The sequence below is a fragment of the Aotus nancymaae genome, unplaced genomic scaffold, assembly GCF_030222135.1.
Source record: "Aotus nancymaae isolate 86718 unplaced genomic scaffold, 86718_ANA_hifiasm-v0.15.2.pri h1tg000012l, whole genome shotgun sequence".
Taxonomy (NCBI): Eukaryota; Metazoa; Chordata; class Mammalia; order Primates; family Aotidae; genus Aotus; species Aotus nancymaae.
Genome location: NW_026988423.1, coordinates 25,683,998 through 25,710,070, shown reverse-complemented (window position 1 = coordinate 25,710,070; position 26,073 = coordinate 25,683,998). Strand labels below are relative to the sequence as shown.

General features: G+C 38.9%; 1 protein-coding gene across 9 annotated transcripts in view; it reads right to left on the bottom strand.

The window, feature by feature from the left end:
• LOC105729494 (tubulin-specific chaperone cofactor E-like protein) overlaps positions 1-26,073 on the bottom strand; it is a 162,066-nt gene that overhangs the window by 83,035 nt on the left and 52,958 nt on the right. For 8 of the 9 annotated variants that reach the window (XM_012470283.2, XM_064375497.1, XM_064375501.1 and 5 more), the window contains one exon: positions 6,998-11,023. The exons of the other annotated variant lie outside the window; for it this stretch is intronic. In XM_012470283.2, the coding sequence (XP_012325706.1) occupies positions 10,705-11,023 (319 nt within the window). In that variant the 3' untranslated portion in view covers positions 6,998-10,704. Of the gene's footprint in view, positions 1-6,997; positions 11,024-26,073 lie in introns of those variants that run through there. 9 annotated transcript variants of the gene reach the window in all.

The following is a 26,073-nucleotide window of genomic DNA, read 5'->3' as shown; positions in this document are numbered from 1 at the left end:
AAGCCAGGAAGGTTGGGGGGTGGTCACAATTTTTACAATGACCAAGAAGATCAGAGGGGCAGCCAAGGGGCCTGATGCTTGAAGAGTCAAGGACATGGTTAATAGAGCACAGTATCCAAGGGGCAAAGCAGATGGGCAGCCAACAAAAGCATTGCGTCCTCTGTATAATAAAAAAGAGCAAGGGCTGGGCACAGTGGCTCACACCTGCAATCCCAGCACTACTTTGGGAAGTTGAGGCAGGTGGATCACCTGAGGTCAGGAGTTCAAGACCTATAGGTGAAACCCTATCTCTACTAAAAACACAAAAATTAGCTGGGCGTGTAGTGTGCCTGTAATCCCAGCTACTTGGGAGACTGAGGCAGGAGAATTGCTTGAACCCGTGAAGTAGAGATTGCAGTAAGCTGAGATCACACCACTGCACTCCAGCTTGGGTGACAGAACAAGACTCTGCCTCAAAAAAAGAAAAAGAGCAAGGATGGTTGAGCAAGGCAGAGAGCAGTGGTCCCAATAAAAAGCCATGATCCTTGCTTGGTTTCTGGATCTGAGTCAGTTTTCAAATCTGGAATCTGTAGACTGAAAGGTAACAGGTCACCAAAGGGAAGGGCCCTCCAACACCATGGCAGATATGTATAGTAATTTTCCCAGTCTGTCCCCAGAAAGACCTTTGGCCATTTACTCAAGTGACCATAGACTGGAAGAAGGAGAATGCTTAGGCATTTTGAGGACTAATTTGTTAGAGAAGGAGTTTGAGTTAATAATGATACCCAAAGACCCTGTTAAAGTGGGAACACCTAGGGCTCAGGGAATAAAAGGAATCCTAGAAAAGCTTACATGGATTCACAGGTGCTGCAGATCCCATGAAGGTTATTTTCTCAGTCCCAAGATAGTACCATAAAATTAAGCTCAAGTCAAAGACTCATCCAGAGAAGGATTCTCCTTGTCCAGCCTTTATTAAGGTTTTAGTCCAGTAGTCAATCTAAATGTCTTGAAGCAAAATCGTTGGCTCTGTTTTAATAAACTGCTAGCAGCATACTAATTGCTTTCTTTTTTCATGCACTCTAGGATATTTATACTTAGCCCTTTTGACCCACACTGGATGCTCCATCCTTCTCGAGGCAGGACTGCTGCTGGTATAAATGCCATCTGGGCATAACCAGATACACAAGATGGTGGCATACATGAATTCAAATGCCTTTGAGAATCTGGCTGTGAGGGAACATCGGGTGCGTGGGGAGAGACCAAGCTGACTTACCAGTCGGTAGATTGCGAAGCTGGTCGGTGAGTGTGTACAATTGGGATTGATGTATGACTACTTGGCACACTGGGTCTTTGGCCTACAGATTAACAACTGCCATAGTAAGGAAGCCAAGTGGAAATCTCTACTCCTACTCTGGCTAAAGTAGTAATAGAGAAGAATATTACATCCTGGGCTGTGAGAAGAATGGTAAAGATTAGTGTCACTCTTAAAGAAAAGGGGTGGTGGACTCTATCATACCTTTATTGAACTGGCTAGGATGGATTCTGGAGAATGGCTATGGATGACTCCAAGTTCAACCAAGTAGTAGTACCAATCGCAGCTGCTGTGCTTCAGATACATGATATGTGGTCATTCATCTGACAAGTGCATTTTTTTCCTGTTTGAATCAGGAATGAGGATCAAAAATAGTTCACATTTTATGGAATAGACAGCAATATATATATATTTCTAGCTCTGCCCCAGGGCTATGATAACTCCCACCTTCTTTCATATTATAATGCAAAGAGATCTGAGCCATCTGGATACTACAGAGCACACCTTGATTCACTGCATTGACAACATCAACAGATTGGTCACAATGGGTAAGAGATGGCCAGCAGGCTGGACGCCTTCGTAACACACATGTGCTCCAGAAGGTGGGAGATAAATCCTACAAAGATTCGGGGATGCTATTTCAGTATAGTTGTAAGGAATCCAGTGGCCAGGAACATGCTGAGACAACTCCTCCAAAGGAAAAGACAAATTGTTGCATCTTGTAGCCTCTCTACAAAGAAATTCTTTATTCTTTGTGAACTTCTTCAGGTTCTGGAGGCTACATGTTCCAAACCCAGGGAAACTGCTCCAGCCCACATTCCAGGTGATATGGAATTAAGCCAGTTTTGTGTTGGTCTGAAAACATAAAAGAATTCTGTTGCAACTCCAGGCTACTATGCAAGCAGCTCTGCTACTTGGGCCATGTGTTCAGTAGATCCTCTGATATTGGAGGTGTGCGTGGTGGAAAAAGATGAAATATGGAGTTCTCCCAGCGGGAGAACTACCACATAGGGCCTTGGAGTTCTGGAGAAAGGTCATGCCATCTGCGGCAAAGAATTACACACCTCCTGAAAATCAGCTTTTCTCAAGGGACTGGGCCATGTGATGGAATATTTGTCCAAGAGAGAGCGGTCGTTTATCCAGAACTTCCCATGAAGACCTAGGCCTTGTTGGACCCACCAAGTCATGAAGTCAGATGGACCCAGTAGCAATCTAGCATAAGATGGAAATGACATATCTGCAACCAGTCATGAGTAAGATGTCTGAGTAGCTAGTCCAGACTCCATGTCATCTGGCACAGTTGTGTCAGTACCTGCTCCTCAACCATATCACACATATGGTCTTCTGTGGGAAGGTGAATATGACAAGCTGAAGGAGGAGGAAGAAGCCTAAGCCTGGTACATGGATGGACTCCGTGTGTACGTGCAAGCCTAAAGCAGACACTGGCTGGCTACATGGCAGCCTCATTCAAGTAGTTTGAAAGACAATGACAAGAGAACAGCCTCTCAATGTGTGGAGCTTTGGGTGATATATCTTGTCATGTATTTTGTGTCAAAGGAGACAGTGTTCTGAGGTTAGAATATGTACAAACGCATAGGCAGTGGTGAATCACATAGCTGGCTGGACAAGGGCCCGGAAAGAAAAAGATGGGAAAATCGGTAACAAAGGGCCCTGGAGTAAAGACATGTGGATAGACAGATGAGAATGGACATGAAGCGTGAAGATCTTTGTGTCACATATTAACACCCGTCAGAAAATACCCACTACAAAAGAGGAACTAAACAACCAAGTCGACAAAATGACTCGGCCAGCTGAAGTTAGGCAGTCTTCCTCAGTGTTGGTCCAATGGGCGCATGTATGAAGTGGCTATAGCAGCAGGGATGGAGGTTGTGCGTGGGTCAAATAGCATGAACTCCCATTTAGCAAGGCTGGTCTAGCTACCGTGGTCTCTGAAATGTTCAGCCTGCTAATAACGGAGGCCAAGGCTAAACCCCCAATATGTTACTGTTGGGGAGACCAATTGGCCATTTGTTGGCAAAATAACAAATGGTACCCCTTTCATCCTGGAAGGGTCAGCACTTCCTTTCCACAGGGATACAGCCATATTCTGGACATGAGTATGCCTTTCTTGCCCAGGGGCCTCAGCCAGCACCACTAATGGGAGGCTTGCAGAATGCCTGATCCATAGGTGTAGAATTCCATGCAAAATAGCAACTGACTAGGGAACCTGCTTTATGGAAAAGAAAATGTGCGAGTTAGCCCACGACCATGGGATTCACTGGTTGGAGTGGCGATAGTATGAGGCAGATGCCAGCCTAGGTGAGAATTGAAGTAAATTGCTTAAGGAGTAGGTGAAGCACCACCCTGAAGACAATACTGTGCAAGGATGAGGTGCTATTCTCCAGGATACTGTGTACACAGTGAGTCAGAGACCTTTGTAGGATGCAGTGTCCCTAGTACATGGATCCAGGAACCAAGGTGTGGAAGTAGACGTGGCCCTACTTGCCATTACTCCCAATGATTACTGGGGAACTTTGTGCTCCCCAACCCCTCATCTCTGGCCTATGCAGTTTGAACTCCTGGTTCCTCAAGAGGGTACATTCTCACCAGGGGACATGGCAAGAGTTCCCCCAAATGATAAGCTATAGCTGTAATGCTGCCTGGGCACACTGGGCTCCTTGTATCCAAAGACTAGCAGGCAAGAACAAGAACCATCATCTCCTTAGGAGCGGTTGACTCTGATCAACAGGAGGATGCAGGGCTGTTGTTACACATTGGGTTTAAGGGATAACATGTGGAACTCAGTGACCAATTTGAGTGTCTCTTGGTACTCCCTTACTCAATTAGGACTGTGATGGACAAGTATAGCAACCCTAGTCTGAGCAGCATATGGTTACCAAGAACTCAGACTATAAGGAATTAAGGTTTAAGGTTTGAGTGAAACCACCAGGTAAGCCACTGAGACCAGAGAGACAAAAGTCAAGGGGATACAATGGAAGCAGAAGCAGAAGAGGGAGAGAGTGGGTACCAGTTGTAGCCCTAAAATCAACTGCAGTGACAGGGGTTTTAGGCCATTAGAGGAGCTGCCCTTGATCATGGATGGAAAATTGGATCTACACATTGCATGGAGAGGACCATGGCAGACACTAAGATGCACAACTCAGATCCATCCTCAGAAAAGGAGTGGTTTCCAGCTACAAGAAGTACGGTTAGCTGACAGCTTCCAACTGTTAGCTCCTTTAGCATTTGTATCAGTGTTCAAGCTGAAGCTATGTTCTTGTGGCATTCCCAAATCGATGACTCAGAAAAGCATTGGTAAAGGACCCTGGCCATTTCTGGGCAAGTCCTTGTCTAATGGAAAATCTTTGCTCCAGAGCATTCTACTGGGCTGACCGACTTAGGTCTGTAGCATGGTCTGATGGTCCCTCCTGCTCAACCCTACTTCTTCCCCTGTTCTTTCACAGGTGTTACTCCCCAACAACACTTTCTGCACTCCCAACTCCACCTCAGCATCTGCTTCCTGGACAACAGAATCTGTGACAATGTGTGTCTTTGATAAATTTACAAGTCCTGTACAACTGTTTTGCTTCATTGTATGCTCTACTATGGAGTCCAGATATTTCTGTAGTGCAGTTGTTTTAGCCACTTATCCACTGATTGAATAATATCTAACCTCCTAGATCTAGGTCATTAAGATGGTTACATCTAAGGCTATACTTACATTCTCCCTGAAAATGGTAATGTAGTCCATAACATGAGCCTCAAAAATGCATGAGGTAATGGAAAAGTGAAATTTAAATTTAAAGCAAACAAAATGTTAACACAACCAAGACAGTTCCTATTGTTCTAGTTGTATTCCCTAACAGTGGAATAAAGCTTACATCTGCCCTCAAATGTATCAAATATTTCAGAAAACATTTTTCTCTTTAGTCTGTATTATTTGATGTCTGCTTCCCCTAGTCTCATTCTTATTTATTAAACACCTTAATTGTATTACTTAGGTGACTAAGAAGCATTCAAGGATGAAGTCAGAATGATCTGAACTGAAATTGCATTGTCTTTTTTTTTTCCTAACAGATCTGGATCTTGCAGACCATAATAGAAAACCTGTCTCCTTTATTTTTAGAGTCATATATGCTTTACAAGGCTGTCTCTTGAATTTTAAGGAGGAACAGTAGTGTGACTGCTTCATCCTTTCCAATAACAAAATCTTTGATAAAGCCTCCTGGAACATTGTTTTTCCTTGATAAATGCCAATTTTAAGTTCACTTGGAACATTATGTCTCCTTGGTAAAAGTCTGAGTTAGAACTGAGTGATCTCTCTCACCTTTGGCTATCTGCTGAAACCAGTTTTAGGGCTCTAGAATGTCCCAAGGTTAAAAAATAAATCATCAGTCTCCTTGGGTCACATTACTGGTTCATTTATTCTTGTGAATGACACCCAGCCTGTGTCCAGTATGGAATTTCAGAGGAGAAGGGAGGACAACAGATCTGTCCCAACTACAATTTCACAATTCTGGAAATGGTGAGGGCAAATTCCAATCTGGATCTAGAGCTATCAGCCACATTGGTGATTCTGTTACAGAGCCTATCAATTTAGAAAATGGATATTGAGGACATCGAATTTTAGTTTTTCAGTGAAAAGGAAGACTAACAATAAAGGTGTGTGCTGGGGAACTTTAGGAGCAAGCACTACAGTACAGCTGTCAGTGCATGGATTCTGCAACCAAACTGCTTGGGTTTGCATCCTGGTCTTGTCATTTACCAGCCACGTGACTTTTGGTATACTTAACCTATCTGTGCATCAACTTCCTCACTAGTAAGAAAATGGAGATAAGAGTGCTGACCTTGTAGGGTTGTTGTAAAGACCAAATAGGAACTTCTTTTCCAGAGAAGAACTGAAAGAGAAATGTGACTTCAAAACTCAACCTTCTTGTTTTAAATCCATTCTAGTAACTAGAGAACGTCACAGTATTTTCAGTTCAATAGTAACTGGATGTCTTGATACATGTCTGCTTTGCAGGTACTCAGAGAAGCTCACATTAAATAGTAATTAAATAAAATGTGGCACCGAGGTTTAAATCATAATTCTTTGAAGTTTGAATAGCAAGCAGAAATAATCTTAAATTTAAACAGGTCATGATACTTATGTACTTCTGAAACATTGAAAGAGAAGTTAATGGACTCTCTCTTCAATACAGAAATAAAGTACAGTCCTTAGACTTTAATCCTTGGTGGAAGGTTAATTCATAATGGCTTACCAAGAAATTATTGATAAGCAAGCAGGGTTCAAATGTACAAATTTCTAATACCTACAAAAAACTATTTTCTAAGTAAAAAAGGACCCCCTGAATAAGAAGTGGCAAATTTTAATTTCAACAAATGAGATTTTCAATCTTACTCATTATAAAAGGTGATGCCAAATATCTCAAGAGAGGGTTTATCCTCAAAGGATAAAAAAGGAGTATAAGGAGCATGTCAGAAGTATAAGATTTTGCTAACAGAAAAGCAATCATACATTTCTTATGAATCTTTGTAGTTTTCAACTCTGGAAAAATTCCAATTAAATTTTTCAAAGTGGTCAGACTTGAGTTTGGGCCAATCCTCCAGAGAACTCAACCCAGGACCAGTGAACACTTTTAGCTATATAAAAATAAACATATACCTCGACCCCACACTCCAGAAAAAAAAATCAGAACACAAAGAGAAAATGGACTTGAATTTTAATTTTTTTTAAAGATTATCTCTCTCTATATATTAATAAAAAGTGCAAAGAATAGACCTTCATGTTTAAATTATGTTCTAAAATAAAATATATATATATATATATATATATTTCCATTAACTCCAGGAGACAACTGGCAAGTAAAGAGCCTGAGAGAGTCCAGTCCCTCTCCACCACTACAATGGACATATATTTCAAGGAAGCACCTATGAAAAATAGTAGAGTGTTCACAACACATCTGGTAACACAGATAGCTTCTGGGTGTTCTTGAAAGCAGTTTGTTTGCATTTTCAATCTGACATGAAATGAAGGGAAAAATCAAATTCATAAACAGAAATGACATTACTTAGAACAATCTAGTATTCTGTATTCATGTTTTACATGCCCCAGAGCCTAGCATTTCCATGTAGCAAGCTACACTCACATGTGCGTTAGTAACAGCTATCAGCGGCGTGCCTCAAATGGTGATCAGCTCTTAATGCAAGTGCTCGCTGCTTCTACCACTGCTGATTTAGCGACACAGCTGGAACAGCTGGTTAGAACGGAATTTTCTTTTCTTTAAAAATAAACAAAATTTTTAAAAACAACATTGTAGCTTTCAGCCCTGTTATTACTAGCTTAAGTTATATTTGGGGCTTAATATTCACTGAAAGGTCTTAATAAACAAGGGGATTATACTATCTGCTTTTCTTACGCATTTATAGCAATGGTGGCAAAAGGTTGCAGAAACTTTTAATAATAAAAAAAGATATGTGACTCTGGATGTTATCCTTTAATGCAATCTAGGATATTTCAACAATTCAAATTCAAAAACTGATTTCTACTGTGGCTTCAGCAGTTATTCACTCACATGTAGAAAGGATCCCTTGGTTTTGATTTGGTTTTATTACTCTTTGCCTTTTTCGTAACTGGAAATAATTCCTATTTTAGAAAAGATATGTTCTATATATCGTGCCTACAGCAATATATCAGTAATACTGACTATGACAGCATTTTGCCTCATAATGTTAATAATATGCTCTCACTGAATCTGGACAAAGTTAATATTAAAATACAGGTAAGCTGCAGACAATCAATTAGGCATAACATGTAGACTCAAGGTCCATGGTCTCTTCTCTTCTTTTAGTCCTGTTATAAAAATAATTTTGGTTACAAGTGTCTACACAGCACCAATTTTATTTCAAAAGCAGCATCTTTACTCAACCACCCAAAGGAATCTGTAAGTACACATGCTCAAATAGCTTTTTTCATTTACTTCTGTTCTGTAACTCTAAAAGACCTGTAATTGTATTACATTTTTTCTCTTAATCAAAAATTATTCGGCAATTATTAAAATCATCAATTACAATGCCCTAAAAATACCCACCTCTGCTGAATTAATTGAGAAGCTCCCTTTACATGCAACTGTATAATAAAAGAATTATGCCCGCAGTTGATAAACACTGTGTTCTGTGATAACAGAAGAAACAGGTCTCTAACAGTAAAAAAGCGTTTCATAAAACTTTGCCATATATAAAATATCTTATTAATTGTGACCATTCCACTTATGATTAAAGCATAACATAAGTGTTTGTTCTGCCTTCTGCTGTGGAACAGTCCAGGGTCATACAACTTCAAAAAATAAGAGTGCATCTGTTTCCCAGGCTGACAAAAGCAAAGGGCTCAATTACACTGTTTCTCTCTTAAACTCATCTGCACTCATGCGTACATACACAAAGCACCTACAGTTTCAATCTTCATGATACTGTTGCCATACTTTTTTCTTACTTCCAAAAATCTGTCAGGAAAATGTGTTTGCAAAATAATTTCTTGTCTATGCCCAGCCTGGATCTCCGTTGCTCATTTTTATGATTTTGAAAGATAAAGTCTGCAGCAGAAGGAGAATAGGCCTTATTCATCTTTCTCAAACCCTTTGGTTTCCACCTTTAATGATACACTGAATGTAGATTTGACTCAGTAGGCCTGGGTCAAAGGCTTTACAGATAGCAAACCTGAAGTGCATTAAGAGAATAAACATCTGCCACATGGCACAGGAAAATTTAAAAAGTAGCATTAATAAACACAACTCCTCATACATGAAGAATTTACAAGAGTCATCTAAAAATTTCATAAAAAATTAAATTTGTAGGAGGGGTGGAATTATGTAACAAAGGTCAAAAGGTCAAATGCAATCAGATAATAATTGCATTCTTTGAAAAAATACTTCACTTACACACCTTCTGTCCCAGTTATGCTAAGTATTTCTCAAGTCTCCCATCTGTAAACATGGTGGACCAAGAAAAATACACATGAAAGAAAGGGATTACATCTGATTAACAAAGGAATAGAAGAACAAACAAAAAGTTTCAGAGCAGGTAAGGAACTAGCTTTTAAAGAAAAGTGCTTTAAATGTGCTTCTGCAAAAATATGACTTGGAGGCAATTCTGAAATTTTGACACTTATACTTTACTCATAGGTTGGGCAGTTATTCTTCTATGAGTCAACTAAATTGAAATGTAAAACAAAAGAATTGTCCAATTATGACATCACAAAGTCCCAGGGAAAACCTGGGAATAAAAGCGCCCTTTGATTAATGTTTCCTACTTTTGATTGCAAAGTGCAAGAGCAAGGGCTTTGAATGAATGACACAAGTGGGTAAGTCATAAGCTCTTCCCCCACATTCCCCCACTTCATTCCCCCACACACATCACAGATAGTTTATGAGCTAATTCTCAACTCTCCTGGCACAGGTATCCAGGACTCTATCGGATTCTTTATAAAGTCAGGCCTTGATTCCCAATAGCTTAAAGTAATGAAAAAGAAAGATATGAGAAAATATATTCAATAAGCAAAAATAAAAGAACTCTGGAATCTGACATATTTCATGTTACAAAGATAATGGCTGATATAATGTACTAGGGGCATTAAAAGTGAGTTAGTAACATACAAAGAGATCAGACTGTTCTGTGGTGCTTCTGGAATAACTGCAAGTTTTCCTGGAGTTTTCACTCTACATCTACTCTTCTTCAAGGTTCTAACAGAGTTATAGCTTCTTACTGCATACCTGAGATTAGAATCAGGTTGAAAAATGCTTAAAACACTTTCAATTATTTTAAAAGAAAGAAATGAGAACAAAAAAAATCACCCAGGTTGAGAAATGAGAAGTTAATTATGAACGCAACAAAACTATTAGGTAAACCACACGTCAAAATGAAAAAAATGGAATTGAACCAAAAAAGGCAAGGAGGGAGGGCAGCGGAAGGAAGAACTAGGAGAGAAAAGTTCTGGCCCTTCCTGTGAAGATTCCTTGTCTCCCCATTTAAATTCTCTAAGAGACCCTTCTGAGGGGCTACACCGTTCATGCTATCTTCATAAGTACACCCAACAGTAATGATAACCAAGTGGCAGACAAATCCCAGTGAACACAGTAAGAAGGCGGTGATTTCTTTGTCATCTTTCCTTAGAGAGGGCACATAGACTGGAAATGTGGCCAATTCCGCTGGCTGAACCAAATAAACCTGTGGTAGAAAATACCAAAAACGGCCCCCTACCCACTCCACGGGAAAAATATACAAAACCCCTCCCAAACCTAAACAGAACAAAACAAAACAAAACAAAAACAACCTTCTCCCTCCTAAAGAAAACCACATTAAAAACAAATGCCCTGCAACAAGTCCTTATGCGTATATTTTCACAAGGCTGGTAGAGGTTATTTTGTTTTGGATTCCACATAAATTTTATCTCCATCCCTAATGCCGAAAGAATGCAACGCCCGAGAGCTGTACTTCATTTCCTCTGGGCCAAAGGGTGCTTCATGGTCAAAATAGTAGAGAAGCATGTTGCTTGTGGGTAATTGTACTAGAGTTTTTAACTGTTTCTTTAGTTCTGCAACTGTTTGGTCCAGACGAATGCTCATTTCTTCCACCTGATCGTTAAAGTGGACCTCTACTTTTGCACTGCTCTGGGGTCTTAGGTCCACTTCTGCCAAAGGCTCCAGCTTCCCATATTTTGTGATCAGTTCATGATACCTAGAAGGATTAAAAAAAACAAACAAACAGTGTCAGCTTAAACTACTAGCACATGAACTGGGGACTTCTTCCTAACTACAGATAAACAATATTACTACTCTCAACATCTTTTAAAAATCTTATTCTATCACATGACTCCTGTAGATTCCGTGACCTAACTTGAGCGCCCTAGGGAGGCCACAGCAAAACCATATCTTTGTGGACAGGGGAATCATTTTTCCTGAAGATGGTCACTATACCTACTGTTAATCGATTATTACATAAGAATAGGCGTAGAAAAAAATGAAACCTATAAAAGTAGACACTATAAAGATAATAGAATTCCAGTCTCTCTGTAGAACTTGCTTTCTTGGGTGTCATCATCAAGAAGGACTGACATGTAGGCATGTAAGTCTTGGGAATAGATGGAAAGATGGAAGGAGGCTAGCAGTTTCTGACACCTGGAGAAGACATAACTCATAAACAAAAACATGCAGTTGTATGTTAGCAATTAACCTAGCTCTTTCAGTGATGCCTTGTTTGAATGTTCCAACCTAATCTCAGGTGTAATACATAGAAGTTATGGAAGACTCAAGAATACACTCTTGGAAAAAAGTGGTAAATAAGAGATGTATGTTTCTTGATCAAGGAAGGAATATAGAGAAAAAGACACCAAGAGGAAAGTGAATTACAGAGATGAGAATAGGGCCCTCAAAGGTCATGTTTCCCATAAAGAAAATCTTGTCTGCACCGCCAGCCTTGGAGGATTTAGATCTGATTTTATCAAGGACTCTTAGAAGTTTCCTACATACCAGAAAGGGAAAAAATGCTGAAAAAAATTAGTATTAGTTTTATTAAAACCAAGATTAAACACTGAAGTCACTTTAATTAAGGATCAGAATACAAGTCACATAAAATTATTCCCCTACCTCCCCCACACTACTTTTAGATTTAACTCAATTAAAATCAGTGTCATAATAAGGTTTGTGGGTGCATTAAAGGTACAGTAAGTGTTCATACCTGGAATCCTACCACCTTGGGAAGCCCAAGGGGAAGAATCACTGAGCCCAGGAGTTTGACAAGCATGGGCAATATAGTGAGACTCCCATCTCTTAAAAGAAAAAAAAAAAGATGGCCATGCTTAGAGATGGAAGTAATCATCTCCAATAAGTGGAATAACAGGGAATGGTAAAAATAGCCCTGGCTCTGTCTTCAGGGTCTTGACTCCATCTTATAATTAGCTGTGTGACTTGGTAACTACTCTGTCTTTTTGAATCTCAGTTTCCTCATTAGTAAGATTAGGAATAATTTCTGCCCTTCCTACTGTATAAGACAGTCATAAAAACTAAATAAAATAACAAATGAGTAAACACTTTGTAAATTCTGTGTTCATAAACAAATGAAAATATTTTCATTATATTACTGCTGCTCTGGAGCTTCTATTATTAAAGCACACACACCCATTAAAAAATATAAGATTGAAATCTACTTAGGTGGGACTTCAGGATATCAGGATTTTAGCAAAGGCAAACAAAACAAAACAAAGCAAAAGAAAGAAAAACAAAGCTACCAGGACTTAAAATTTTCCAAGGCTCCAAACTGAAAAGGTAAGATTATTAAGTCTAGGGATATCTTTTCTCCACCCCATATCCTAGTATATGCCTTCAAAGAACTGAAACTAGGTTACGAAAATTTAAAAAAATCTCAGAAAAGACAGCAGAACCCAGTGGTCAAGTAAGAACTGAATAGGAACAGCTCTGGAGTGCAGTTCCCAGAGAGAACAGCGCAGAGGGTGAGTGATTGCTACATTTCCAAATGAGTTATTACTGCTCACAGACCAGGAGAGTCCCAGGCTGAAAAGCATCATGAGTTTCCAGCACGGCTGTTTCAGCCGGCGCAGCTGATCTCCACACAAAAACTCACACAAACCTGGGCGGCTGTTTCAACTGGTGCTGGGAGACAGAGCTGCCCATTCAACTGAAAAAAAGGGGGCTGAAACAGGGAGTCAGGTGATCTGGCTCAGCAGGACCCACCGCCACAAAGACCAGCAATCTGAAATGCTCTGGATTGAGAGTTTCAAGCAAGTGCAGCTGGACCTGGGACAGTCCAGCTCGGTCGGGGGGATGAGTGTCCACCATTACTGAGGCAGTCCACCACTACCAAGGCAGTCCACCATTACAGAGGCAGTCCACCATTAACGATGCAGTCCACCATTACCGACGCAGTCCACCATTACCAACACAGTCCGCCATTACTGAGGCAGTCCGCCATTACTGAGGCAGTCTGCCATTACAGAGGCAGTCTGCCATTAATGAGGCAGACCGCCATTACTGAGGCAGACCGCCATTACCAAGGCAGTTCTAACTATACCTCTATAAACAAAACTGCAAGGAAGTTCACACAGCAGCTGGGCAGAGCCCATGGCAGCTCAGCAATGCCTCTGCTGGCAGACTGTGACTAGGCTACCTCCTTGCTGGACAGGGCATCTCTGAAAAAAGGCAGCAGCACATCAGGAACTTATAAATAAGCCCCACCTTCCCAGGACAGAGCACCTGGGAAAAAAGGTAGTTACAGGTTCCACTGCAGCAGACTTAAATCTACCTGCCCAGTAGCTCTTAATGGAACAACAGAGCTCACAGCTCAGCACTTGAGCTCCTATAAGGGTCAGACTGTCTCCTCAAGCAGCTCCCTGACCCCCATATATCCAAAGAGACACCTCATAAAGGAGAGCTCAGGCTGACATCTGGTGAGTATCCTTCTGGGACGAAGATAACAGAAGAAGAAACTGGCAGAAACCCTTACTGTTCTGCAGCCACCACAGGTGATTCCCAGGCAAGCAGGGTCTGGAGTGGACCTCTAACAGTCCTACAGCAGAGGGCCCTGCTGTTAGAAGTAAAACTGAAAAAACAGAAAGAAGTAACTTCATCATCAACAAAAAGGACATCCACTCAGAGACCCCATTCGAAAGTCACCAACTGCAAAGACCACAGGTAGATAAATCCACAAAGTTGGGAAGAAACAAGCACAAAAAGGATGAAAACATCCAAAACCAGAATGCCTCTCCTCCTCCAAGGATCACAACTCCTCACCAACAAGGGAACAAGGCTGGATGGAGAATGGGTATGACAAACTGACAGAAACAGGCTTCAGAAGGTGGATAATAACAAACTTCTCAGAACTAAAAGAACATGTTCTAACCCAATGCAAAGAAACTAAGAACATTGAAAAAAGGTTTGACGAAATGCTAATGAGAATAAACAGCTTAGAGAAGTAGAATATAAATGACCTGATGGAGCTGAAAAACACAACACAAGAACTTCGCGAAGCATACACAAGTTTCAATAGCCGAATTGACCAAGCAGAAGAAAGGATATGAGATTGAAGAGCAACTCAATGAAATAAAACAAGAAGGCAAGATTAGAGAAAAAAGAGTAAAAAGAAATGAACAAAGACTCCAAGAAATATGGGATTATGTAAAAAGACCTAATCTACATTTGATAGGTGTACCTGAATGTGACGGAAAGAATGACTCCAAGCTGGAAAACACTCTTCAGGATATTACCAAGGAAAACTTCCCCAACCTAGCAAGGCAGACCAATATTCAAGTCCAGGAAATACAGAGAACACCACAAAGATATTCCTCAAGAAGAGCAACCCCAAGGCACATAATCATCAGATTCACCAGGGTTGAAATGAAGGAAAAAATGCTAAGGGCAGCCACAGAGAAAGGTCAGGTTACCCACAAAGGGAAGCCCATCAGACTCACAGCAGAACCCCTACAAGCCAGAAGACAGTGGAGGCCAATATTCAACATCCTTAAAGAAAAGAATTTTCAACCTAGAATTTCATATCCAGCCAAACTAAGCTTCATAAGTGAAGGAGAAATAAAATCCTTTACAAACAGGCAATTGCTCAGAGATTTTGTCACCACTAGGCCCGCCTTACAAGAGCTCCTGAAAGAAGCACTAAACATAGAAAGGAACAACCAGTACCAGCTACTCCAAAAATGTACCAAATGGTAAAGAGCATCAACACAATGAAGAAACTGCATCAACTAACAGGCAAAACAACCAGCTAGCATCAAAATGGCAGGATCAAATTCACACATAACAATATTAACCTTAAATGTAAATGGGCTAAATGCCCCAATCAAAAGACACAGACTGACAAATTGGATAAAAAGTCAAAACTCATTGGTGTGCTGTATCCAAGAAACCCATCTCACATGCAAAGACACACATAGGCTCAAAATAAAGGGATGGAGGAAGATTTACCAAGCAAATGGAGAGCAAAAAAAGGCAGGAGTTGCAATCCTAGTCTCTGATAAAATAGATTTTAAACCAACAAAGATCAAAAGAGACAAAGAAGGGCATTACATAATGGTAAAAGGATCAATGCAACAAGAAGAGCAAACAATCCTAAATATATACACACCCAATACAGGAGCACCCAGTTACATAATGCAAGTTCTTAATGACCTACAAAGAGACAGACTCCCACACAATAAAGTGGGAGACTTTAACACTCCACTGTCTATATTAGACAGATCAATGAGACAGAAAATTAACAAGGATATCCAGGACTTGAACTCAGATATGGACTAAGCAAACCTAATAGACATATACAGAACTCTCCACCCCAAATCCACAGAATATACATTCTTCTCAGCACCACATCACACCTACTCTAAAATTGACCACAAAATTGGAAGTAAATCACTCCTCAGCAAATGCAAAAGAATGGAAATCATAACAAACAGTCTCACAGACCACAGTGCAATCAAATTAGAACTTAGGATTAAGAAACTAACTCAGAACTGCACAACTTCATGGAAACTGAACAACTGACTCTTGAATGTTGACTGGATAAACAATGAAATGAAAGCAGAAATGAAGATCTTCTTTAAAACCAATGAGAATGAAGACAAAATGTACCAGAATCTCTGGGACACATTTAAAGCAGTGTCTAGAGGAAAATTTATAGCAATAAATGCCCATATGAGAAGCAAGGAAAGATCTAAAATTGACACCCTATCATCAAAATTGAAAGAGCTAGAGGAGTAAGATTTAAAAAAAAAAACTCAAATGCTAGTAGAAGACAAGAAATAACCAAGATCAGAGCAGAACTGAAAGAGATAGAGACACACACACAAAAAAAACCCTTCAAAAAATCAATAAATCCAGGAGCTTGTTTTTTAAAAAGATCAACAAAATAGACAGACCACTAGCCAGATTAATAAAAAAGAAGAGAGAGAAGAATCAAATAGATACAATAAAAAACGATAAAGGGGATATCACCACAGATTCCACAGAAATTCAAACTATCAACAGAGATTACTACAAACAACTCTATGCACACAAACCAGTAAACCTGGAAGAAATGGATAAATTCCTGGACACTTGAACCCTCCCAAGCCTAAACCAGGAAGAAGTCAAAACCCTGAATAGATTAATAACAAGGGCTGAAGTTGAGGCAGCAATTAATAGCCTACCAACCAAAAAAAGCACAGGTCCAGATGGGTTCACAGCCAAATTCTACCAGACACACAAAGAGGAGTGGTATCACTCCTTCTGAAACTATTTCAAGCAATACAAAAAGAGGGAATCCTTACCAAATCATTTTATGAGACCAACATCATCCTGACACGAAAACCTGGCAGAGACTCAATGAAAAAAGAAAACTTCATGCCAATATCCATGATGAACATAGAGGCAAAAATCTTCAAAAATTTTATCCATCACGATCAAGTAGGCTTCATCCCGGGGATGCAAGGCTGGATCAAAATACGCAAGTCTATAAACGTAATCCACCACATAAACTGAACCAAAGACCAAACAAAACCACTATTATCTCAATAGATGCAGAGAAGGCTTTTGACAAAATTCAACAGCCCTTTATGCTAAAAACTCTCAAGAAACTAGGTATCAATGGAACATATCTCAAAATAGTAAAAGCTATTTATGACAAACCCACAGCTAATATCATACTGAATGGGCAAAAACTAGAAGCATTCCCTTTGAAATCTGGCACTACACAAGGATGCCCTCTCTCACCACTCCTAGTCAATATAGTATTGGAAGTTCTAGCCAGAGCAGTCCGACAAGAGAAAGAAATAAAGGGTATTCAATTAGGAAAGGAGGAAGTCAAATTGTCTCTATTTGCAGAAGACATGATTGTATATTTAGAAGACCCCATCGTCTCAGCCCAAAATCTCCTTAAACTGATGAGCAACTTCAGCAAAGTCTCAGGATACAAAATCAATGTGCAGAAATCACAAGCATTCCTATACACCAATAACAGACTTAAAGAGAGCCAACTCAAGAACGAACTGCCATTCACAATTGCTACAAAGAATATAAAATACCTAGGAATACAACTAACAAAGGATGTAAAGGACCTCTTCAAGGAGAACTACAAATCACTGCTCAAGGAAATAAGAGAGGACACAAACAGATGGAAAAATATTACATGCTCATGGTTAGGAAATTATCAATATTGTGAAAATGGCCTTACTGCCCAAAGTAATTTATAGATTCAACACTATCCCCATCAAGCTACCTATGACCCTCTTCACGGAACTGGAAAAAACCACCTTAAATTTCATATGGAACCAAAAGAGAGCCCACAAAGCCAAGGCAATTCTAAGCAAAAAGAACAAAGCTGGAGGCATCATGCTACCTGACTTCAAACTATACTACAAGGTTACAGTAATGAAAACAGCATGGTACTGGTACCAAAACAGAGATATATACCAATGGAACAGAACAGAGGCCTTGGCAGCAATGCCACACATCTACAACCATCCGATCTTTGACAAACCTGACAAAAACAAGCAATGGGGAAAGGATTCCCTGTTTAATAAACGGTGCTGGGAAAACTGGCTAGCCATGTGCAGAAAGCAGAAACTGGACCCCTTCCTGACACCTTACACTAAAATTAACTCCAGATGGATTAAAGACTTAAACATAAGATCTAACACCATAAAAACCCTAGAAGAATACCTAGGCAAAACCATTCAGGACATAGGCATAGGCAAGGCCTTCATGACTAAAACACTAAAAGCATTGGCAACAAAAACCAAAAATAGACAAATGGGACCTAATTAAACTCCAGAGCTTCTGTACAGCAAAAGAAAGAATCATTAGAGTGAACTGGCAACTAACAGAATGGGAAAACATTTTTGCAATCTGCCCATCTGACAAAGGGCTAATATCCAGAATCTACAAAGAACTAAAACAGATTTATAAGAAAAAAACAAACACATTCAGAAGTGGGCAAAGGATATGAACAGACACTTTTCAAAAGAAGACAGTTATGAGGGCAACAAACATGAAAAAATGTTAATCATCACTGGTCATTAGAGAAATGCAAATCAAAACCACATTGAGATACCATCTCACACCAGTTAGAATGGCGATCATTAAAACATCTGGAGACAACAGATGCTGGAGAGGATGTGGAGAAATAGGAACACTGTCACACTGTTGGTAGAGTGTAAGTTAGTTCAACCATTGTGGAAGACAGTCTGGTGCTTCCTCAAAGACCTAGAAATAGAAATTCCATTTGACCCAGCAATCTCATTACTGGGTATATATCCAAAGGATTATAAATCATTCTATTATAAAGACACATGCACACATATGTTCACTGTGGCACTGTTTACAATAAAAAAGACCTGGAACCAACCCAAATGTCCATTGATGATAGACTGGAAAAGGAAAATGTGGCACATATACACCATGGAATACTATGCAGCCATAAAAAAACGATGAGTTTGTGTCCTATGTAGCAATGTGGATGAATCTGGAAACCATCATTCTCAACAAACTGACACAAGAACAGAAAATCAAACACCACATGTTCTCACTCATAGGCGAATGTTGAACAACTGGAACACATGGACACAAGGAGGGGAGCATCACACACTGGGGTCTGTTGGGGGGGAATAGGGGAGGGACAGCAAGGGGTAGGGAAGTTGGGGAGGGATAACATGGGGAGAAATGCCAGATATAGGTGACGGGGGGATGGAGGCAGGAAACCACATTGCCATGTAGGTACCTATGCAACAATTCTGCATGTTCTGCGCATGTACCCCAGAACCTAAAGTGCAATTGTGTGTGTGTGTGTATGTGTGTGTGTGTGTGTGTGTGTGTGTATATATATATATATACACACATATATGTAATAAAGAAAGAAAGAAAGAACTGAACCCAACTCTAGAGATGTTTTACCTTCAGACTATACAGAAGTAAAATTGTAATACCCTAGCTCTCAAATTTTGCCTAGGAGTAACAAAAGAAACAATGTCAAAGGGGTCAAAAAGAGTTTACTCATACTACATTTCAGCAAAGAGATGACATGAAGAGAAGTGACCACTTCAAGCACAAGCAAGACGATGAGATACAAAATGGCAACTGAGCACATACCACAGCAAAATGAATAAAGGAGAGGAACACATAAGCAAAAGACAGAGGCAGACTCAATCTGAAAGAAAACACAACTGAAGAAAAGGAAAATGCTCCACAAAACTCACAAGTCTAGAAATTAATAAGTACCTGAATATAAAATCGGCACTCAAAGACAAATGATAAACTGTAGAATGAGATGAAAATGGAGACTGCAGAGCTAAAGAAACCAACTGAGGAGCAAAACACCACAACTGACCCAAGTAAATGAATTAGAAAGAACAGCCCCAAAATATTATACCTAATCTAGCGCTATGGTTTGAAGGTGCTCCCCATCACCAAGCTCATGTGCTGGAAACTTAATTCCCAGTGCAACAGTGCTGAGACGGGGCACCTTTTACAGGTGACTAGGTCACAAGGGCTCTGTCTTCATGAATAGATTATTGCTGTTATAGAGGGAGTTGGCTAGTTATCCTGGCAAAAGTAAGTTCAGCCCTCTCTTGCTTGTCCTTCCTCCTTCCACCATGGGATGATACAGCAGGAAAGCCATAGCCAGATGCTGGCACCCTGATATTGGACTTTCTAGCCCGCAGAACTGAGAAATAAATTTATTTTCTTTATTAGTTACCAAGTCTGTGGTATTGTTATAGCAACATAAAATTAACTAAGGCACCAAGTTTTTTTCAGAAATAAATTTAACAAGCAAATATTCTAAAATGAGAAAGAACTTAAGAAATAAAGCACCCGTGAGTCCTTCTGGTAAAAAAGCAAAAACAAACCAAAAAACCGCCACTACTCAACAATGAGATTAACAAACTAGGGATAAGCCCTGACTGTACTTAAATATAAAACTAAATCATTTTAACAACTGTATACTCTCTAGACTCATTCATACTTGACATTATAGCCAACTGAATTAATCACAACCATAAACATATTTGTACACAAAATTATGACTTACATTCAGAAATTAGCCTACCTTCCATAAATGGGCAAGTACACTTAAAAATTAAATGACCTATAAATTCACTCAGAAGTCTTAATTTTCTCAAAATCAACATGCTCAAAAATAATTGCCACACCCCAAACGTGTTCTCTTCTAGTCTTTCTTATCTCAGTTAAGTAGCACTGGAAACTACCTAATTATAGTAGCCAGAAAGTGAACAGTCTTTCTTATTTCTTTCTCTCCTATCTCTCTTCTCCACTTCTCTCATTCAATTACCACATCCAACTCATTCTCTTCCTATATATCCCATTCCTATCTGCATTTCTCCTGTTCACTTGCCTTATAAATTCAGGCCATGATCATTAGTAACCTACATTGCTACAATTTTTTGTGGATGCAAAAACTAGATAAGCTTTCTCAATATCTGTTTCAACCTCCTCCTGATAGGCTTTCCTGTACTTCCAAAACTGAAAAGCTGAAAATTACATTTCCCACACTCTCTTGCCAATGAGATTTAGCTTCTATCAGTCACAGCCCTGGAGACAGAGGCAGTAGATCTAGTAGACATAGTGTGGGAACAATTTAGGTAGAGGCTTCCAAATGACTAGATCACAATTCAAGCAGTCTGTTGCTAGAGTTAATGGCCCGAGCAACAGCTTGCTGATCTCCAGATCACAGCTAAAGTGGTGTGGTCAGCACCAGGGACAGCAGCTTGATGATTTTATTTTTCCCTTCACCTGATTCCTGACAAAGGTGAGCAGTGCCCTTGGTGGGTCAGTTCCAAGGTACTACTCTAGAGTCAGTCCTAGAGAGGAAGCCTAGTCTGCTCCTCCAGCTCTTTCACAGATTTTGTAAGCACTTTATTCACTCTATGAAATCCCTTTCTTCTTAAAATAGCTGATGGCTTTTCATGACCTCAGGGTGGCTTCTTCCTAAATTAGCTAATGGTTTTCCGTGACCTCAGGGTGGCCCCAAGACAATCTTTGTCTTTATGATAGTCACAGGGTTTGTTATAATGCACAAATTGTATCTCTACTTAAAATCACACAATACCCATCAAAATAAAGTCCTAACTCTTCAACATGATTGTGGTAGGCAGAATTTTGGCTCCCACATCTGGGTAGGTCTAATCTAATAATATGAGCCCTTAAAAACAGAGTTTTTTCAACCAGTAGTAAAAGAAGAAGTCAGAGAGAGTCAAAGCACCAGAATTTGACACATCATTGCTGGTTTGAAGATGGAGGGGCACACAGGAAAAGTATAAGAAAGAAGAGAATCCTGACACCATTCTGACTGTACCTGCAAAGTGATTCTCCTCCAGAGACTCTGATATAGAAAACAGTTCTGCTCACACATTGATTTTGGCCTTGTGAGACCCTAAGCACAGAACCCAGCTGAGTCACACTGTGCCCAGACTTCTGTCCCACAGGACTGTGGAATACTAAGTAGGTATTGCTTTAAGCCATTAAATTTATAGTAATTTATTATAGCAGCAATAGAAAACAAATATAATAAGTATAAAAAGCCCTTCATGATCTGGTTCCTTTATAACTTTCCAACCTTATTTTATGCCATCACCATTACCATTTTCTGTACCTTCCTTTCTACTTGTTTAAATCTTAAAATCAATGTTTATTTCTTAATTTATAGGTAAGGCCAGCAGACTTTTACAGGTAGGTTAGGCTTTGGATGTGGGCTCTGAGAAATATTCACTATTGAATACAAAGGAAGAAAGAGTATTAGAGTTGTGATTCACTATACATATTGAATACATTCCCTCAAAGTTAGTTACATAAATAAAAATCATGATTTTGAGATAATCTGTTTTCTCCCAATTTTCTTATTTTCTACTTATCTTTAAGCAGGAAAAATTAGTAAATATAAGAGATCATGATTTTACAAAATGTCCAGTAAGTTTTAGAAAGCAATTCTTTCCTAATCTTTCAGCTTGTATATTTTATTCATTATGCAAAAGTCCACCCAAACTGAACTATACTGCATGCATGGTATGCCTAAGCTTTTCTTAGCATTAGTTCCAATGTCTTCCTGAAGTACACTCTGAAGAGGTAGATGGTTTCTGCTGACTAAGCATTCTTCAAAATTAATTATCTCAATTTCTAGTCTACCAATCAGTATCTTCATCTGACTGTTAACAAGTATTTAATATTCATAAGCCCTACTTCTGAAGTGGGCAAAATGTTATAAACCTACTTTGGAAAATATTACTGATAAGGATGGATTACTATCACCAAATGATAAAACATAAAGTATGCCGTATTTGTGTTCAGAAATTCTCTGGTCCATCACCATGACCTTCTAACAGAAAATGGCCAATCACAAGTAAAACGAAATTTACTACAAACAGCATAAAGGCCAGCATAACCACATGGGCAACTGAGAGTGATAAATGGAAACCAAATGTTAGCTGCAACCTTGTGAAGAATTACCTCCCACAGGCAAACTGGTGTGTTTTTTTCCTCCTCCTTATTAAATACAAACACCCACTGAGAGAAAAGCTTCTTTCAACTTTAGGGGTCTTTGAATCATAAGCAGTTAGAAATCAGGCTACCAGTAGAGTGGAATTGAAGGTGATACTAACAGGGAAACAAGGTGAAAACTAACATCCATGATGGAACAAGGCTAGCTCTACTCCCAGTGCAAATAAGCAAGCCTTCATACACTCAGGTCCTGGTCCATGGCACACCGACCTAATTACATAAGAGCAGATTTTAGTAGCATGGTGACCAGGTTTAGAAGAGGTATGCCTCTATCTCCTTCTTGCCAATCCTCACTCTTGATTCCCAAGACCTGGGGGCATTTCCTCAATCACAATTCACTCATATATGACTCCAAAATAGGAAGATGTGGTACACTATTTGAAAAAGACTACAAGTTCCCGCCATATTTCTTAATCTGTGTTTGTATTTATTATAAAACCTAAAACTCAAAAGATGGATAGAGGCAAAAGATTAATTTGTTCTCAGTTTTGATTAGCCTTATAAAAGATCCTAACTAAATAAAACAAACAGTATATATTTTACATAATTCTAAAGAAAATTATAAAATGAATTTGCCTAGAATCAGGGACTTTTCAACAGCAGAAAGCTTTCATATTTGGACATCAAATCTCCAAATCCACAATCTTTAGGAGCACCTAGAGAAAAATAAGGGGATTTATATTTTCTGCAGGTGCCTACACCACAATGGGATCATAAATATCCCAGAAGTACTCTATTTATTCCTTACAACTGTCTAGAGGTGTATTCATGGGTAGCTTATGTAGTAGTCTCAAGTTAACAATTCTGTTAATCTATCATTCCTCAAATGCAGAACCATATTGAATCAACTGAAGTCTTTTCTCTAGGTAATTCTATATTACCCCAAAATAAATCCCTAATACATATATCTCTATTTTTAAGAAAAGTAATAAATAAAACATGAAAAATCCCAGACAGTTCACTTGGTTAAACCAAATCTTGTTTAATTAACTAAAAGAAAAACATTTATTGAGTTTTTTCCCCAAGGCATTGGGAGGGATTCAAAAGTATATTCAAAATACCTTCTGACTGCTGTTACCTAATGTCTCTTGCTTTAGTATGCTTTCTCACTTTTGATATGGCATCATATCCTGGGACATCAAAGAAACCTTAACATTCTACAACTGAGACTTTACAAACTACTCAAACAGTTTTCTCAAGGTCACGGTCACTAACATTCCATTTATTAAAATACATAAGCATCACCTTTTACAGGTAGAAGGAATCTTAGTAAACCATTTATTACATATTTTAGAGATATAAAAATTGAGACCTAGTTTGTTAACCAAAAGCCTTATAGCTAGTGAAAGGAAAGGTGGAGATTATAACTCAGGTTTTATTCTGAGACTATCATTGTTTTAGTTTCATCATCTTAGTGGTTTGCTGCAATAATAAATACTGCTCTAGAAATTCTTTTCTCCTTCCTACATTTCAAATGTCCCTATTCAATATCTCTCCAAGGGATCTCATTTCTCTTATTATCACCTACACTTGGGTAGTCCTAAAAATTCACTCCTAACTCTCTTTTTATGAGTTCCACCACAGAGCTCATTCTCCTACATAGCTGAAGCCATAGATGTTTCCCACTTGTCTTCCTCAAATATCTGCATTTCACCTACCTCCAGAATTATTTAGGGTCACCTTTCACACATATAACAAAGTATCTTGAACTGAATTTAGTATTTTCCATTTAGTTTTTCAACAGGGCTTAAGTCATGAAACTACATTTGTTTCAACTCACTGTTTCTTAAATTCAATTATCAAAAATTATCTAGTAAATGGATAAATAGAACATGATCTATTCATATGATAGAACACCATACAGAAGTTAAAAGAATGATTTAAATTCACATTTATCAGCATGATGCACCTCTGCTCCAAACTCAGAGTAAAAATTGATAAAATGTAAAAGCTTGTAATCTAAGAAAATATAGCTCAGGCTCAAAAATGATAAGCATCTCCATGGACCAGAAACTGAACAGAAATACAAATCATAGAACTAAAACCACAAGACCTCCAGGCTAGAAATCTAGAGCAGCATTAGCAGTAAGGAGTTCAGGTTCTACAAAGCAAAGGAGACGAATGTGCTCCATGGGAGGCAGGGGAACCAAAGTCAGGTTCCCTGCTTGAAGCAGGGGTAGAATTGGGTGATGAGAGGTTGTGTATGAAATAAGGATGAAAAAAGAAAACTTGTGCAGATCCACTGCTTAAGGCTACCTCTGTAGAGCAATGGTTCTAAGTAAAAGAATAAGAGGATAGCTCCCACCAGGAATTGAATCAAATCACCTGGTGCTTAAGACTAGGAATATGCGCTATCTCTGTAATTATTTCCGGACAGTTTCTCCAAATTCCATTATAAGAGCTGGTTCTGGACCAGGAGTTAGGGGAGCTGCTTAGAGGCAAATGCAAAACCATTAGACAGGGAGAGGCGAGCTCCAGCAGAAAGACAGAACAATCCAAAATGTGTATGTTCTAAAAACTGATAAGCACACAAAAAATAATGAAGCAAAAACTGGTAGAACAAGTAAAAATAAACAAGTCCAGAATTATAGTTAGAGAAATCAATACTCCTGTCTCAGTAATTGATAAAACAAGCAGACAAAAAATTGTTAATGACAGAAAAGACCTGACTAACATTAACAACTTGACCTGGTATTTGTAAACATATCGACCAACAATAGCAGAATACACATTTTTTTTCTTTACTGCATATGTGATATTTGCCTAGAATCCATATTCTAAACCAGAAACATACCTCAAACATACCACTACAATCTTTAAAAGAATTGAAACAGTACAAAGTACATTCTCTGACTATAATGAAGTTATACGAGAAATAACGAAAGATAAGGAAAATCCCTGGAAAGAAAAAGAAAATATCTGGAAAATAAACAACACACTTGTAAATAACCCAATGAGTCAAAGAGGAAGTCACAAGATAAATTAGAAAATATCCGAATTCAATGAAAATTAAAAATACAACAAATCCCAAATTACAGAATGTATCTAAAGAAGTGCTTGAAGGAAAATTTATAGAATTAAATGTTACAATAGAAAAGAACAGTATCTAATCAATGATCTATGCTTAAAAATCTGTAATAAAAGATGAGCAAATTAAATCCAAAGCAAGAAGAAGAAAGAAACTAATAAAGATATGAGCAAAAATCAATGAAATACAGAAAA